Source organism: Nipponia nippon, unplaced genomic scaffold (genome assembly GCF_047370975.1).
Source record: "Nipponia nippon isolate SJK-2023a ecotype South Korea unplaced genomic scaffold, ASM4737097v1 scaffold_8, whole genome shotgun sequence".
In the NCBI taxonomy this organism is placed as follows: Eukaryota; Metazoa; Chordata; class Aves; order Pelecaniformes; family Threskiornithidae; genus Nipponia; species Nipponia nippon.
Genome location: NW_028262402.1, coordinates 1,699,682 through 1,717,136, shown reverse-complemented (window position 1 = coordinate 1,717,136; position 17,455 = coordinate 1,699,682). Strand labels below are relative to the sequence as shown.

The window sequence follows — 17,455 nt, the reverse complement described above, 5'->3', positions numbered from 1 at the left end:
CATTTGCACAAAGATTTAAAAAAATGTAAATACAAACTTGGATCCTAAGGCTAGAAAAGAGTATAGCTCGGTAAAAGAGAAAACAAAAGAATTCTCACTGATGAGGCCCCCAGACTTGAAGACTTTTCATCCCTGCCTCAAAGAATGAAGCAGTCCTCAACTGCTGTATTGGCTCAGGGTTGTAGAATAGATTTCCATCCTACTGCAAATGAAAATTTCTACCCTGCTCAGGGGAAAGTTCAGGTGCTGCTGAACTTCAACTACCGTTGAAGGTGTGCATTAGTCCTGTTAAAATACTTTTGATATAAAGCTTTTGCTTAGATAGCCATGTATGCTAAAGAAAAAAAACAGAAAATAAGACATCATTAGCTGCACAATTGTAAAACAAGAAAAACCCCAAAGCAATAGACAAGAACACAGAAAAATGTAAGAGAGTACAGCTGTAATGACATTTATTAAAAGGCATGCTACAACAACTAGAGTTAGGAAAAGAGTTAGGTATAGATACCAAGTAATCGGCAAACACACTAACCTAAAAGAAACAGAATATATTGCAGCATAAACAAAATCAAATTAACCATGCACTACACAGTCAGAAAATACATTTCTTTAATACTACACCTTCTTTTCAGTTTTAAGTCATCTCAACAGACATGGAATCCTTTTTATGCAATGCCACAAGATGCTTTACAAATGAAAGCTGTTGCTTATTAAAATATACAAGACAATATTTTTTTTAATATAAAAACGTTACACTTTCATTTGTTCCCCAAAACACTTTTTGCCAAGTTTAAAAAAAAAAAACAAAACAAAAAAAACATGATGTTACAAATATTTACAGCATTTTCTTGTGTTAGATAAACAGTTTTATAAACTGAAAGGTAACTTTTATGAACAGATTATGTAAAATGAGGGAATGTCAGCAGTTCTTAGCCATGCTTTGTGTGTCTTTAATACAGTACTAAAAGTCGTCCATTAACCTTTTGCCGCCTTATCTCACACCATTTGGTTCACATTACGATCTCATCTTCCACTGTGTTTCATCCACCAGTAGCAGTCTCAAGTAAAGGCCACTTTGCATTGGGTCTTCCCATCAGAAAGGAACGTGAGAGAAAACACAGGTTTTCCACAAAATGTCTCAGTAAAACCAGAACAGTCAGTCTTTGGTCGGAGAGTGAGGCGATGTTCTGATGCAGGAATCTGCTCAGTTAGCAACCTTTGTCTTGTGCTGCTGCAGTTCTAGGGTGACCTTTTGCAGAAAGCGGATAACATATTCAAAAAGAATTAGAAAGTGCTTAAAATGAACTAAGCACATAGGTGGTAGCTTCCCAGTCATAAATAATGCACAGTTTCCAAGAACTGAAAAACTGCTTACAGTGATGACATTAGCCTGTTAAGGTAAAGGCTTTCTTCATCTATCAAGGACCCTCAACTACATAAGCATTTCATTTCTTTGGGACTGCTCCAGGCACAACATGTTATTACTATTCGAAGTGGGAAATATGTGGGTTATGCTTGGATTCCTGCATATTGCAGTACAAAAGAAAAAAACCTGCAATGGTAAAGGCAGAGGGATAATTAAATCTCTATTGAAACAGCTGTAATTCACTTCTTTTATAGCCAATTGACAACATTCATTTTTAACAATATAAATATAGTTTCCAGGGGGGGAAAAAAAAAAGCTATTTATTACACTTAAGACAACAATAGATATGAAAAAACCCTACATGTAGAATTACTGAAGGCACATAAACTTTGGTCCAATTTTGTTCCCGTCCCCTATCCCCCCTGCAATAAAACCCCGAAGTTAAATACCTCAGAAATTTTCCATTCTTTTTTGAAATAATTCACAACTGTTAGGATTTGCTGTGAAAAGAGCAGGCAAACAGTCTTGTCTATAGCAAACAAATCTTCAGAAGACAGCTAGAAGATAAAAGTTAATTTAAAGAAAAAATTCTGTGCAATCTGACCAGTGCCCTTTCAGCACAATGGTAACAACTTGAAGTCTGGTAGTTCTGGTCTAGTTAACAACACACTGCTGTTAGTAAGCAGTTGACCTCTCATTTGAAAAACAGCAATATGTGCTAACAGTATACAATGACAAGTAATAGGTCCACATCCCTTATAAAAAAAGAACTTACCACTCTCCTGCTAACATGAATCGGAGGAGGGCAAGGTATTTGATCCCACAAACCACACTGGCAGTTTTATCAGCAAAAGCAAATAGTTTTCTCAGCATACAAACACCGGTTTGCCATCTGTAATCAAAAAATGTCATATATAGGCAAATCTCCTCAGATATGTGGAATATCTTAGGCATAAAAAGGACCTCAACCTGTCGGTGCACAAAAAAAGTGCAACTGACAGGACCAGCAGACAAGGCAACCAAGTAAAATTATTAATCAAAGTTTCAGAAATTTGTTCTTCTGTTCAAAGACATCCGAAGAAATTCAAAGAAGCAAAAGTTTCATCATTATGCAACAGATCACAGGTCATTTGAAAAGGCACTAAACTGCTCCTGGATTGTTAAAAAGGCCTTACTACACTTTGAACCAAGCATGCATCCACCAAAAAAAAAAAAATGGAGCTGGAGGTAACCCAGAGCTGATTTGTGGACTTGACATACACATAGGCAGAGAACTCTGCCCTCAACCATTTCCAGTACCTGTAGTCAGAATATAACCACTAGTGTTTTCGAGTACAAGTTCCGGGTTACACTATGCACATTACCAGGTACTTCACAAATTATTTAAATAGAAATTAAGAACCTATATTAAAGAAATTATGAACCTATCTTTAACAATTTAAGGCCACAGTATAGAGAAGATGGAGCCAGAATCTTCCTGAGGGTTGCACACTTAGCAGGACAAAAGGCAACAGATACAGGATGCAGTATGTTTAAAGCCAAATTACATATTAGGGAAAAAATTCACAATGAGGGCAGTCAAACATTGGAGCAGTGGGAAGAACACACAATTTGTGAAATCTCCATTCTTGGAAATACTGAAAACTTAACTGGACAATTCTCTGAGCAACTGCTCAAAGTTGGCCCTAATCTGAGTGAGAGGTAGGATTAAGGCCTCCAGAGGTTCCTTTCCAACGTACATCATTGTAAGAATTTGTAGAATAATCCCATTCTTTCCCAAATCCTTCTCTTTTCACAGATGTCAAGGGGTCTGCTCATATACGCTTTAGAGAATCAAGAACTGAGATGCAACTGTGCTTTTGCAGCCAGGCACTAATGAGTCAAGCACAAAGTATAAGAATTACTCCTTTTGTCCTGATCCTTCACTAACAATGCCTTATGATAAACAAGGGGTTACGTTTTTGCTTTTAATTATTCAAGGCAGAATACTGAATGAGATAAACTAGCCTTAACTATTGCCTTCATTCTGCTAAGCAAACATTAAGATGTACTGTTAGTTTTGAAGCTTCTCTGCACTTCTTGTAAAAGCAGATCTCCCTAAGAGGCAGCATCTTTAAGATATACACAAACCTAAAAGTAAATTGACAGGAATAATTCAGCTGCAGAAACAGAACAACAACAAAGGAGAGTTAAAAAAGATACATGATAAATGTAGCACAAAACCAAAAAGCAAACATCATAAATATGAACCACCCAGATTTTTCTCAAATTAAAAAATTGTAAATCTCTCCTAACTTAAACTGTAGACTTTTACATTTCGAACTGCGAAGAGTCCAGAGCTGGCATTAGCTATACTCTAACATTAAGTTAAAACTGAGAAATTATTCCTTTCTTTTTTTGGGAGAATGTCAGAGGCCCTCATCCTTTTATGTTTGATTAAGTTTTCCCATCTTCTGCTATCAGAGTCAATAAATGAAAATGCATGTGATTCACATGTTTGTATACACATATAACATATTCCACAGACAGTATACATATACTGTTCCTGATATTATGTGTGCCAATATTAGCTCTCAAATTTAAGGTTCCTTTTTTCCTGCTTTAGAGTTACATTCAGAACTAACATGATTTCTCTCCTCTGTAGCTGTAATTCTTAAGAAAAGTGACAAAGCACTTTATGGATAATGGCCTAGTATTATCAAACCACTTTACATGCAGTAAACAAGGAACATTCCCAGTCCAGCAAGATTCTCTTCAACTGGTATCAATGTGACCGCTAACAAGGTAAAACATAGACATGAATTAGAATTAAGTGTCTTTGTGAAAAAGCGCCTATGCAAATGAACAAGCCTGCTTACAACTGCACTTTGCTAAAATCATAAATGTGTAACTTTTTAATGTGGTGCTCTGGCACCACACAATTACTTATTTGCATGAATTAAAAAAAAAATTTGGTTTCAAACTTCACCAAACTGAATTAGCTATTTCAGAAAGGGGAAAATGGAAAGACTATCTCAAATCCCAAAGATAACATTGTCTATTATTCCTAAGCCAATTTAGCTTTCCAGTAAATAGTACATTCTGAATATTTATTTATTTGTGTGTACAGCACTTATTATAGCTACATATGTATTTAGTCAGCATTTTATCTACTGTCAAATAGCACACTTTTGTTGCAGTACAGAGGTCTGGCACCATCTTTACTACGATTGGCTGCTGCACCTCTAATTAATTTACATACATTAAAAGTAGGCAAGCTAGTATCTTGCTGATTTTGCAAAAATAATTCAGAGAGAAAACTTGAAGAAGCTTACTCCAGAATACTCAGATCATGGTAAAAACATGCCCTTTCTTCTAGAAAGATAGAAAAAAGTCATACTATTCATACAAATCAATGAAAAAACAAAATGAATGTGTGGCAAAGCATTACAGCAGAAGCAAATTCTGCAATAGTTAGAAGTAAACAAATGCTATGTTTGAGAGGAATACCTCTTTAAAAGGTGGTTAAGGAAATACTAGAAAGAAAATCTCTTAAAATGTAATTTAACTTTTTAAAATACAGTCAGAAGTCACTAAAGTTCATATATACTTCCAACACAAAAACTAACTGCACCTCTTCTCCAAAGAGAAATGGACATTCAGTATCAAACAGTTTTTCATACTTACAAAGGAAAGAATGCTAGCTCTTTATTACTTGAAGTTTACTACTGAGAGAAAATGCAGGAACCTGAAAGAGAATATTCTGATACAGCCGATGTCTCTCAAAAAGTTTGATGAAGTCCAGAAACTGGAGTGAATTTGCTGTTTGGTCTTTCTATATAGGGTTTTTTTTAGGGCATCTTTCTGGATGTTAAATTTTTTTCAGCCAAGTACTGGTATCAGACAACTGCAACCAGGTAAATTCGAAGAATCCCTACATGATTATGCAATGAGTTAAAGCTCATTCCCACCTCTATCCAATCTCTATACCAAACCACAAGACACTAGAATTCAGAGTATACTTAATGAAAAAAAAAAAATATTTTGAAGTATCAAGGAAAACATTTCCAAAAAGACCAAACAGAGAGAATTTTCACAAAATCCACAGTATATTTTTCAAGGTACTTCAGATAAAACTCTAAGCTATTTTATCATCAGCACATAGTAAGGCACATAATAAGAAATTAAGTAAATACACAGTAATTTAAGTATTAGACATTATAGTAGTACAAAAAACTTTTGCTGTTTAATTTTTTATCCCCCAAAGATGACCTTAACAAAAATAACTTCTTAAAAATTTGTCAAACCATCATAGACCTGAATATTTTCCATAAGATTGTAAACATTTTATTCTTTAAAGAAATGTAAAAAATTCTTTTAAATCAGGACTATTTTCTTGTCTTATTTTCTCCAAAGTACTACTACACAACGTCACTTCATAGTAAAAATAAGACATCAAACCTCCATCCCATGGTTAATTCAAGCTATGTCTCTGATGATACCACATCTTGAAGAAACTTGTCAAATATCTTTTACTCCACAGAGAGAAGGCACTGCCTTTTCTCTAATAATTTAACCCATATGAACAGCACAGACTTTTTGGTTTTTTGTAAAGATTTGCCAAAGTATGAACACACACCCTGGAAACATAAATACTATTTAGAGGACACTCACAGTCAATGCTTGCTTTTCTTCAAAAAATGCAAGCACTATTTCACATTCAAATTAGTGTTTAATCTGTGTAGAGTAGATTTACCATTTTGTTAGAAATACTTTTTGTTTGGTATATTGTAAAAGCACTCTAAAATGTTTTGTAAGGCTGATTTCAAACAAAAGCTAAAAGGACGTTCTCAAAATATAATTTTAAAGTAGGAAATTTCATGATAAATATTGTTGCTAAAGGAATTTCACATAAGACTCTTTCTATGGATGAATATTAAACTTTGATCGCATACTGGCAGCTAAAGATCAGAAATGATCATCACTTAATTCTTTGTGTATGAATGAGCTTTTTCTTTTAAGAGACAGAGCTGGTCACAGCTGTTTCTGTCTGTATTTGAAGATTTTACTAAAACTGTGATGCAGTCTTAAAAGGTAAGTTCACAGAAAAGTCAGATTGTAGATTTTGAGAAGGAAACTCGGAGGTGATGGTTTTCTCCAAGGTCATGATTGTGAAGCATAATGAGAGCGTGAACCCCTTCTTCCACAGAGCCCAGCTGGATAAGAGCCATTTTGCAATCTGTCCTGAAGTACAGTAAAAAACATTATTAATCATAACCAAATTTTCATTGCACTAGCCAACACAGAAAAGTGACGCAAGTATTTTTTCAGCCACATCACACACACTGAATGCTTGTACAGCGAAAGAATCAGAATTAGTTATGCACCTGCTAAAATAAGGAGATAATAAAACTAAACAAATTTCGCAGATCAATGGCCTACAGCCATGCCATTCTTCCACTATACTGCACTTCAAAAACCAGGGTTGAAATAAGGCTTGAAGACCTCTAAGAAACACTTGTATTGTCCATATATATGGGATTATTCTAGCAGTTATGATCAGGCTAAAATAATGCTGCCAAGCAACCTTAATGAATGTTAGCGCAGATTCACTGTCATCTTTTACATGACATTTTACATATACATAGCTTGGATTTCTTTTTAAAGAAGCGAATATTTACTTTCCTTAAACTTATGTTACTTTGAATACATATGGAATTTGTCAAAAGGCTGAATAATTTTCATTTAATTATGCTAACAGAGTATCCCATTTAAAATTTTAAGATTAGAATTATCATAAAAATTGTCACAGCTGTACAGCTTTTGCCTATAGATATACCCACATGGAATTTTGCCTATAGTTATATACACAGGGAATTTCCCCCCCAAAAAAGCAATTAGTTGTCTTCCAGGATGAAAGCTTGCTCAGCATTTTTACAAGAGAACTTACTGGAAGAATCTGAAGGCTTTCACAGTAGATCCAGTACTTGCAAAAAGTTTCTTCAGATCATCAACACTAACAGAAGGCCTATTTAAAAAAAAAGCAAACAAACGCCCCTCAACTTGTAAAAGAGCACAGAGTTCAGTAATAGTATCAAAATCTCAATTCTGCCTTCTAAATTAAATTTGAACAGCAAAAACTATCTCCACCAACTCAAGCCATGTCAACACTTTAGCCCAAACATCTTTGCTTTCACACTAAGATTTAGCCCCACAGTGTGCTACAAAAATATTTCAAATACACTCTACTGCTTTTCATCCTCCCCCAGTTAAATTTAGATTGCATAAAAATCACTTAAGATCTTAACCAGTACCTTTGAAAATACCTTTAATCTTGTAATTACTGCTAGTGTGCTTCACATATTTTCAATTTTGAAAGTTTTCTATTTTACTCAAAAAAATATTTTCTAAGTGTCTCTTCCCCCCCCCCCCCCCCCCCTTATTTGGACAAAATTCCATAGTTTTCCCTTTTCCCTCCCTGCACAGCTGCTGAACAAAAGAAGCCTGTAAAAACTTATGTTTGGCTGTCACTCCACACATCATTGACAACATTCTAGATAGGAAAAAAGGTTGTTTCAGTTTGAAAGAACACAATTCTTAATACATTTTTTTTTGAAACAGCTTCCCTTCTATGTAAGAGGTCCGAATTCTGTAGAAACTGTTCTTTAAAAAGTGTTAGAATGATTAAAAACTGTATCTACATTAAATAATGATGCCAATGATGAATTTGATGTAACGTAACTCCAGTACATTATCTCAAAAACCAGTCTTTAGTCTTTGCAAAAATTTATAACACAGGACTTAATACATGAAAACCAAAAACATATTCTCAAGAAAATGTAAACTGTATTAAAACTCATAAAGAAGAGCATTCAGTCAGTTATCCTCTTTGCTAACAATAAAAAAGTGACAGTTAAAGAGTTCACTTATTTTTAATTACACAGAAGAATGACCCAAATTCGCCGGAAAATGTAGAAGGCCAAGGAAATTTAAAGCTCATGTCAGACTTTGTAACTTAAGAACATACCCTAAAAAAACTCATCTTTCCTAAATCACACATGCAGATACTCACGGGATGTTGGAGAGATGCAGGGTGGCAGATGGAGGAAAGATATTTTGGAAATTCTTAGAGCCAGGCTTCTTAAAGCGATGTAAAGGGCTATTGCTATAGTCCTTTGTCAGACCTTGGCCCTCTTGTCCCTCACGAGGAAGTTGAACTGTCTGATGTTTTGAAAGAGTAGCACGGAGGACCCTTCCATAAAGCCTCTGTCCATTCAAGTTGCTGATAGCTAACCAGTGGAAACATAATTGAGACAGGAATGAAGGGAGGGGAAGAAAAAATGGATTCTTTGAATACTGTCTTCTATTTAGTGTCAGATTTCACATTTTAAATTTAAACTGCAACTTCGTGTCTACCAGGTGGGCTACGTCATAACATTATATTTAAAACAAGTGTAAGGGTTTAATATAACCTCCAGTCTAAATGCAACAAAAATGCAAAACAGCATTTCAATAAAGAGCAGTTCATTATTCTTAAATAGCTAGATGTACGATAAACTACAGGAAAATTGTATGATGTTTTAATTCTAACATTTACTAGATTGAGATTCACAGAATTTTTTTTTAAACTACTACAGGAAAATAATTTGTTTACATGAAAGCAAAGAGATCATTATCAACATATACAAGGAAATGTTTGTATGCAGTAAAGCATCAAAATGATGGATTTAATTTGTTTATGCTTGTCACTGACAAAAGGCGAATTTATCATCTGTATCACACTCACGCCAGTTTGAAGCATAACTGTGCCTTAAAAATCAGTACCTAATTGAGCCTGGGTTGCATCTGCCATCTGAACCAAAGCATTTTCCTTTTTCTTAAACATGATCTTCACACGATGCACATCACCATACACACCTGTGGAAATCCAGAAAGGAAATTTGTCCAGAGCATTACTACAAACAGCACAAGGGCAAGTCTGTTTCTTTTGACTAACACTAGTGTTACAAAAAATAATCACCTCATTAAACAGGTGGGTTAGAATATTAGTATGAAGGGGAGCTTTAAAGTGTGTTTATTATTTTCTGAGGCTTAGAAATGGGGGAAAAACCCCAGGATCCCAGTCATAAAACTGCATGTTTATGTTCAGCTTTTAAATAGTGCAACAGTGTTAAAGTCCTCTTAACAGAGGCATATTAAAATATTACTCTGCCAACAAACATTGCCCTCTGCAGCTAACGTACGTGCCAATTCTGTACTCCATTTCCTCTGATGCAATCTTTGTTTTTTATTTTACTTTGCTTTCCCATTCTTTGTAGTAGACAAATTGGACCACACACTGAAATTCTTCTGACACTGTAACCATTTTGCCTTTTTGGTACCTATGGCCCACAACCACTGACTCAAATTATTGTAATTTTAAAACCAGCACATTCTCCAGTGCATTTTCTGGACAAGGACAGAACAATGGAGCTTGCATTAACCAGCATATGTCAGATAAATAAAAAGAATGCTAGCCCCGTAGTTTCTCAAGGTATATTTAACATATCTTACCAAACAGGATGAAAAGTCCGTGTGGTGTGATAGCCTGTTTAAATGATAAAATGAGTATATTATTTTTAAAGCCATGCAAATAAAGAAATCTATTGCATAAGTGCATGGTAAACAAAAAGAACGGAAGAGATACTGCACACTAACACATAAACCTGTCTCTCCAAAAGCCATTCCCTGCAATAGCTACAGTGTATAGCATTCTTGTTAATATATATTTGCTATGCACGTATAAAAATATTTGAACAAGCTAACACTTCAGCTCATGCATTTTCATCACTCAAGACTCAGTCTGTCATGCTGAAGAAGTTACTGATATATTAAGTGGCTTAATTATTTGAACTTATTCTTTCCAAGCTAGGAGTTCATTCCCTGAAAAATGAAAGCCATTTGCTAAACTAGAAATAGAACTCAAGAACTCCTTTGTATTTTCTAAACAGCCAACAACACCTACAAAACTAAAAACAGTTGCTGCAAAATGTGTTTGCTTTGTTTTCAGTTTCATCTTCATCTCTGTACCTGACCATTACGTGCTAAAGTGATACACATAACATTTAACTGTTTATATATGAAACACATAGAAAGTGGTATTTGAATTGTGTTTGATTAGAAGCTGTGAACATAAAGCTAAATATTGAAAGAAATAATATTTCTTCAGTGATTTTTAATTAAATCCTTGTGTACCAAGCTCCCCAGGCACCAAAGATTTACACCCTAATGCAGCCAGATTTTATTCAGCTGAGGCAAAGGTTTTGCCAGTAATGAATACTAAAAATACCTGGGTATCAGAAGCACTACTCACACTTTCTAGCCCTATTCCTTCTCAGTTCACAATGTTTGAAATGTGTACCAAACATACCTAAATTATTTAAAACCAGAAGATATTGCAGCCTAAGTGTAAGCCCGTACTGGTTTATCATCAGCATTTAGTGATAAGGAACAATTACTACCACTGTAAAATTTAAATGCTTCTAGAGTTTACCCTTCTGGACCAAATATTTTAATTCAGCACTGAGTTTATTTAAAGACATTTCTTAAGCAAATGAGACTGCAAAATTTCTAGTAAAAAATGGTTTTTGAAAGACAAAACCAGCTAATTTAAAAGTCATGAGGGAATGTTCAAATGCACACTGAAACCCTGCAACAGGGGAGAAATATAAATTGAAATAAAGTCAACCAGATTTCCTATACACAGGAAAAGAAGCGACAGGGCTCAGACAACCACTAATGAAGAACAAGTGTTATACAGTAGCCAAAAAATGTATTTACAACAACTTATATTTCCAACAATTAATGTTGTTGCACATTCTTATTTTTTACCTTTTAAGAAGTTGAGAATTATTTAATGCATTTATGTTGTATCATGCATTGTGCACAAAGTTCTACATAATTTCTTAGATATGATTAGTATTAAGTAAAGCAGCAATGCCCTAAAAATAGCTTTGACCTATGCTTCACATATGCTTATTCTTAAAAAAAACACACTCTTAAGACTCAGAGAATCATCTTGAATAATCAGCTACAGAAAGCACGTCCACAGCAATCATCAGAAATTAACTGATGAGATATATTGACAAATCAAAGAAAAATTGACTTGTCTTACAGTCCTAATCTACAGCTTTCTTTTGATGCTTACTGTGGAATTCAGCTATTAGTACAAAACCGGAAACACAGCAATTACTTAAAGATTAAAGGAACTGGTCAACAGATTTTTCAACAACAGTAATATGAAGATAACTTCCATTTTGCCAATAACTCCTAATATTACCAGTTTTATGGTTAAGTGCATCTAATAAGGGTGTAAAACAAACAAGAATTTTACATTGCTGTAGTAGAACTGCTTATCAACAGTCAAGTAGAATTGTGTTTTAAGTCATGGCCTTGGTAAAGCTTGATTTTCATTGGTTTTTTTAAGAGATGTATATTGCTTTTACTTAAGCACAGATCAATGTGTAATATTTGAGTAACAGCAGTAAGCTTATAGAACAGTCTATGTCATTTCCACTATAAAAATAACTACCCAAGTTGTCCTTGGCAATTTTACTGCCAACATATGAAAAAAATCTGTGTGGTACTATGAAAAGTGAACATGTGTATTTATTAACTTTTAAAAATGGATTTACAGTGATGTCAATAGCCAAGTGCACCTGTGTTCTTCCTCTCCAACCTGGGAAAAGTTGCAAAACTAGAAAGTTCCTATCAATGTTTTGAAAGGTACTTGATTTGGTATGCTTTTATCTCTTTTTCTATTCCCTCCTGTTTCTCTAACTCCTCATGTTTTGTAACAAATGAAAAATTCTTTAGCTTCTCTAATGATAAAGTACCACACGGAGGAGTCCTATTGAGATACCAGTAGGTTTAGTCATAATAGCTGTTGTTTACCTCTTCAAACATTTCTCACATCTGACCATAGACTTTTCTCTAATTACTAGCTACACTGTTAACATAGGTTTCCTAAAGTAAATTGTGTTAGGAAGCTTGTGACTGCTGACTGGAGTTTTTAAACCTCGTCAATATTGCAAACTATCTCAAACAAGAATAGAGCTGTCCTGTTTTTATATTAGCATAGAGATTTCCTCTCTTATTCCTTCAGCTAATGTCAATTTGCAAGAAGGATTCTGGCAGTTGGTACAAGTTGATACTCGCATCAGTATCAGTCACCAATCAAACTTACTTCAGGGTTGAGGTTGCTGACCAGTAAAACAGAATTTCCTGGAACACCAGAAACACCAGGAACAGTTATCTGTCCAGGCGCTGCAGATGCGGGGACTGCAAGAGAACTAGGTGCTCCAGGAACAGGTGGAACCAAGAGACCTGGAAGGGTTTTAATAGCATCACTTGACATCTCAAAGTGGAGAAGACATTCCAGAAGACAAAAGCAGGTTATGTTTCGCAAAAACATCACTATTCAATTACAAAACGCTTTTAAGGAACTGAGTTATTCCTAGTATCTGACCAATAAAGCAGGAAGCACCTCCCCTCCTGAGATGAAGAAATATTCAGCTACGCCAACAGACCCAAACAAAAGGGGACATAAATTGCAGCCCAAGAAAGAAGAAAAATAATTTAGCACAGTTCATTGTGTGCTAGAAAGAAAAAGATTGCTGAGTCTAGAAGACTACTTACTTCTCATTTTATAGCCAGAAAAAGGGAGACTTCCTGCTTTAGCTTTGAATGTCACTGAAGTATCATGATTCTTAGAAACACAGATGCTTACAGTTTCTTCTCTTGCAGGTAATCTTTATCATGGCATTTAATTTCTTCGCTTATTAAATGATAAATTACATCAGCATATATTTTTTATTACAGAAAGTAATTTTACTGAATAATATGAGAAAGAGAATCAGAATGACTCAAATGAACATTGTGTTCTGACTGCTATATTTGAAAACAATTTGCTCTGAACACAGGTGTATTCAGATAGACCACTAGCCCCAAATGCAAACACCACATTTTTAGAAAATAGAAACTTACCAGCACCTTCAGCAAAGCCCATGACTGGGGCAAACCCTGCAGCCCCTGCATATGATGGGAAGATGACATTTTGGGTGCCTAGAGAGAGCAGACACATCTAATGAAAACAGATTTCAGAATTTTTAGAAAACAGAAGAGACTTCAGCAATAAGAATCAGCTTCCAGTGTTGCTATTCTGACTTCAGTCCGTGATTATATCTTTTATAAAACATTTGGGTTAAAAACTCTCATTGAAATCCAAGATTCTATGTTTTACAAAGACAATTTTCAGCCACTTTTGAAGGCAAATACTCCGATCAGCCTCAATGTCCCTCTTTAAAATGAAATCGGGGCAAAATGTAATTTAGACAAGTTTGAATAGGAAAGCACAGCATGGAGTAGTATCCGTTAAGAGACCTGTTGTGCAATGTTCAACGGTTTTTATTCACACAATGGAAATGCATTCTAGAAATTTTCTGGAAGTAAATACACTCAAAGACGTTTTGCAGTGATGAGGTATAACTATTTCCTAGATATTTCTAAAACCACTGTGGGCTAAATACAATGCCCATAATACAATAAACAACCACAATGAATCTGAAGTTCTGAATTTTACTAGCTATTGAGATGCATACACCATATGTATTTTGCTTTTTAAGGAGATGTACTTTCCCGGCTTGTATTACTTCATAAATAACCAGTGTTTTTTATGGTTCTCCTGGCAATCACAAGCATGAAACAGATTTGGAATATCAACATATGGAGAGTCCCGGCCTCAAAGATAGTTCAGTGATTTTCACATTTGTATGTGGAGTTAAGCACTACCCAGGGCAGCACACAAACCTGTGTTCTGAGGCATGTTAGATACAGGCTTGAGCTGTGGATTCGTTCATATGCTAGCACACTAGATTTTTTTTCAAACGGGACATGTATAATCAGCAAATACATCCTGCAAGCCTGGCAATATGTCTGCTTTACTGCTCAAACCTCCACTGTTGACTAAAATAGCTACATTCACTAACAGATGGTTATTGACAGGAATGATACAATACCATAAGAAGTATCTGTTATGAATTACAACAACAACAAGTGAAACAGACACCACAGATCAAGTATCCATGAATATTGCATCACATTACACCTCCTCTTATCTGTGGCAACAAAGTGTCTTTCATACAAACAACTGAATAAATTTATCACACCAAAGCAAGTCATCCTGTTCTTGAAATGCACACACTGGTGCATTATACTGACAAGTGCTGGCAACATGGGTATTAATCACTTAGTCACAATCCAAGAATGGTAATGGAAACATTAATGAAGAAATAGATAAAGCACTTTTATTCTGCCAAATGAGACCTGCATGTTGCACACTGATACCAAAATCAGGCAGGTTAAAATTGTCAAACAGAGCTAATGCAGAAAGATCTGGAATTCTTTGTTGCATTTTTTTAATGTGTAAAATCATTTGCTTCATGGCTAGCAACTAGCTTTCAAAGCAAGCTAATTCATGTATCTCTGCTTATGCTCACTGGGTGAGGGAACTCTTTAAATGCAAAACATTCACAAAATCTGCTTGTTTATAGTGCAGTATCTTTTCCATTAAAAACAAAACAAAAGAAAACAAAAAAAGAGAAAAAAACAAGTTTCAAGAGCAGTTCAGTTTTGCTATTAAGATCACTTCAAGTCTACAGAAAAAACGGATGTATTATTCTGATAGTTACCTGCTTTATCTTATAACTCTTCATCCAAACTACATCCACTAGTAATAACATAGGAAGTGTAAGTGCTGACACGACTCCTAACACCTTTTCCTCATGTCATGCAACTGAGGACTATCAAAACATGCCTATGGCAACATATGCATGTTGTCACCTCTGACAGGAAAGCTAAGAGCATGCTTCTCCCTGTCTACAGCTACTTTTTTAAAAGAAAAATATCTATGGAGCTGCTTCACTATGACTGCACTACGAACAGATTTTGATACAGACGTCAGACTCTTCTTTACACCATCACCTCCGCTCTTCTTACTGTTACAGTAAATGTTCAGACTGAAAATGAGATTGCTAGCAATGACAAGCTTGGACGAGTGAGGTGGAAGGACATGGAGAAGCACTCCTGTGTTATCCTCCAAAAGCATGCATACAATTTTATCTCTGCTCTACAAGCATGTTTGTCCTTAATCTACTCTAATTGCACCTTCCCCTTTCATTGACATTTCAAATTGTGTAAGTCTAATTATCAGAACATATCAGATCTGTAACAGCATGTTTCCATGACACTGTATGGCAAATCCTCAAAAAAATTATAAAGACAGTTGTACGTTACATAAAGATCCAAGGTCTACCTTTAAGGGGACCAGCAAAAACAACCAAGAAAGCAGTGAGTGCAACTCATTTTCTTACTCTAATCTAAGCTAATAAAGCCAACTATCCAAAAAAAACAAACCAAACCCAGTATCTGCCCTAGCTATCACAGAAAACTAAAGGAAAAAAGGGAATTCTTTCCCAGCCCTTGCTGCTGTTCTAACCAACTGGACAGTACTTAGATACCTATGCAACAGCTGACAGTCCTTAGCTGTGTATTATTGCTAATGGTTGTCATTAGAGAGGAAGAAAAATAGCTAAAATCACTCAAATTGCATTGTGAGCACTTCTGCCTGGTCATCAGATTTATCTGTTTGATGATTTGCATTATTACCAAATGATTAAATGAGCATGCATGAGCTATTTATGCCAAAAAGGCTTCTCCAGTGTGTCTTCAAACAGATGCTGTCTCCTCTATGCCATGGAAGTGACTTCTAAAATTCAAGAAAGTTTCTAAAATTTTATCTTTCAGAAGGTGACTACAAAACATACATAAATAAGTGTAGCATTTCTAAGTTTCTTATGGTTTTGTTTGCTACAGCAGGCAGTTATCCTAAAATACCAATAAAAAAGAGCTAACACCCTTAAAACACTTATTTTCAAGCAGTTTTAGGCAATCAGTGTCAATTGTGGATGACTGCCATTGACCGTTCTGACATGCAACATTTATTATTCTAACTGTACCAATGATACCATTTCACAGCATTTTACAAATGTAGTTTTTGACAACACTTTGAATTTGCCCAAGAGCATTCCTCATGTTATAGTTTCAGATATTAATTTATCATGAGTAGGACTTTCTGCTTTCCATACAAACTTCGCTGGACCTAACAAACAGAAATGTACACAATGTGCGCTTCTGTGAACCTGTTATGAAGCCAGAGCATAAATGCAACGTAAAAAGCATAATGATCTTATTGTGTATTTATCACTAAAAGTGAAGGTTTCTTACCAAAGGTAGCTGCTATGGATGGCTCCAGGGGTGGCTGGCCCTCACCAAAAGGAAGGTCAAGGCGAGTGAAATCTCTGCTTTTGTCATTGTTGTACTTTACGTTAAGGTTAGTTAACTTGGAAAAATCAATATGCAGAGTGCAGCACAAAGTGTAGATACTTTGGCCATCCAGACCCTGAAGAAAAATAATCACATTTTCAGAGGCAAAACACATAGTGGCAGCCACCACTGTAAGTTTATTTTATTTTCACCGCACAATTGTATCCAAACAGAAATTCATCCTCTGTTTTTAAGGTGCTGCTTTTAAACACCAAGTAGACAATTACATGGCCACTATCCTCACCTAAATATCCTGTGTAGAGTACCAGTGTAGTCCACTAATTAGTAAGGATGAAGTCGCCTTGTGCCAATGGACAAAACCTAGCTTTAAGCATGACTTGTTTTTCTAGCTGTGCTTCTAATCTTACTTGTCTCAACACAGGGTATCAAATGCAAGTAGCAGTACTAATTTGGAGATGTTTATTGTATGGAACTGTCCCTTACCTAGGCTGGTGAAGGATCTAGAGAACAAGCCCTATGAGGAAATGGCTGAGGGAGCTGGGGTTGTTTAGTCTGGAGAAGAGGAGGCTGAGGGGAGACCTTATTGCTCTCTACAGCTACCTGAAAGGAGGCTGTAGCCAGGTGGGGGTCGGTCTCTTCTCCCAAGTAACAAGTGACAGGATGAGAGGGAACGGCCTCAAGTTGCACCGGGGGTGGGGTTAGATTGGATATTAGGAAAAATTTCTTCAC

At 35.5% G+C, this 17,455-nt stretch overlaps 1 protein-coding gene across 9 annotated transcripts in view; it reads right to left on the bottom strand.

Moving 5' to 3' along the window:
* Positions 1-592: 592 nt before the first annotated feature.
* PTBP3 (polypyrimidine tract binding protein 3) overlaps positions 593-17,455 on the bottom strand; it is a 53,669-nt gene continuing 36,806 nt past the window's right edge. For 4 of the 9 annotated variants that reach the window (XM_087742729.1, XM_087742732.1, XM_087742728.1 and 1 more), the window contains 9 exons: positions 16,667-16,841; positions 13,370-13,447; positions 12,570-12,709; positions 9,899-9,932; positions 9,170-9,262; positions 8,418-8,634; positions 7,296-7,373; positions 2,142-2,258; positions 593-1,552 (listed from right to left, as the gene is read on the bottom strand). In XM_087742729.1, the coding sequence (XP_087598855.1) occupies positions 1,510-1,552; positions 2,142-2,258; positions 7,296-7,373; positions 8,418-8,634; positions 9,170-9,262; positions 9,899-9,932; positions 12,570-12,709; positions 13,370-13,447; positions 16,667-16,841 (975 nt within the window). In that variant the 3' untranslated portion in view covers positions 593-1,509. Of the gene's footprint in view, positions 1,924-2,141; positions 2,259-5,435; positions 6,590-7,295; positions 7,374-8,417; positions 8,635-9,169; positions 9,263-9,898; positions 9,933-12,569; positions 12,710-13,369; positions 13,448-16,666; positions 16,842-17,455 lie in introns of those variants that run through there. The other 5 variants (XR_015701129.1, XR_015701130.1, XM_087742733.1 and 2 more) reach the window with 5 other exon arrangements.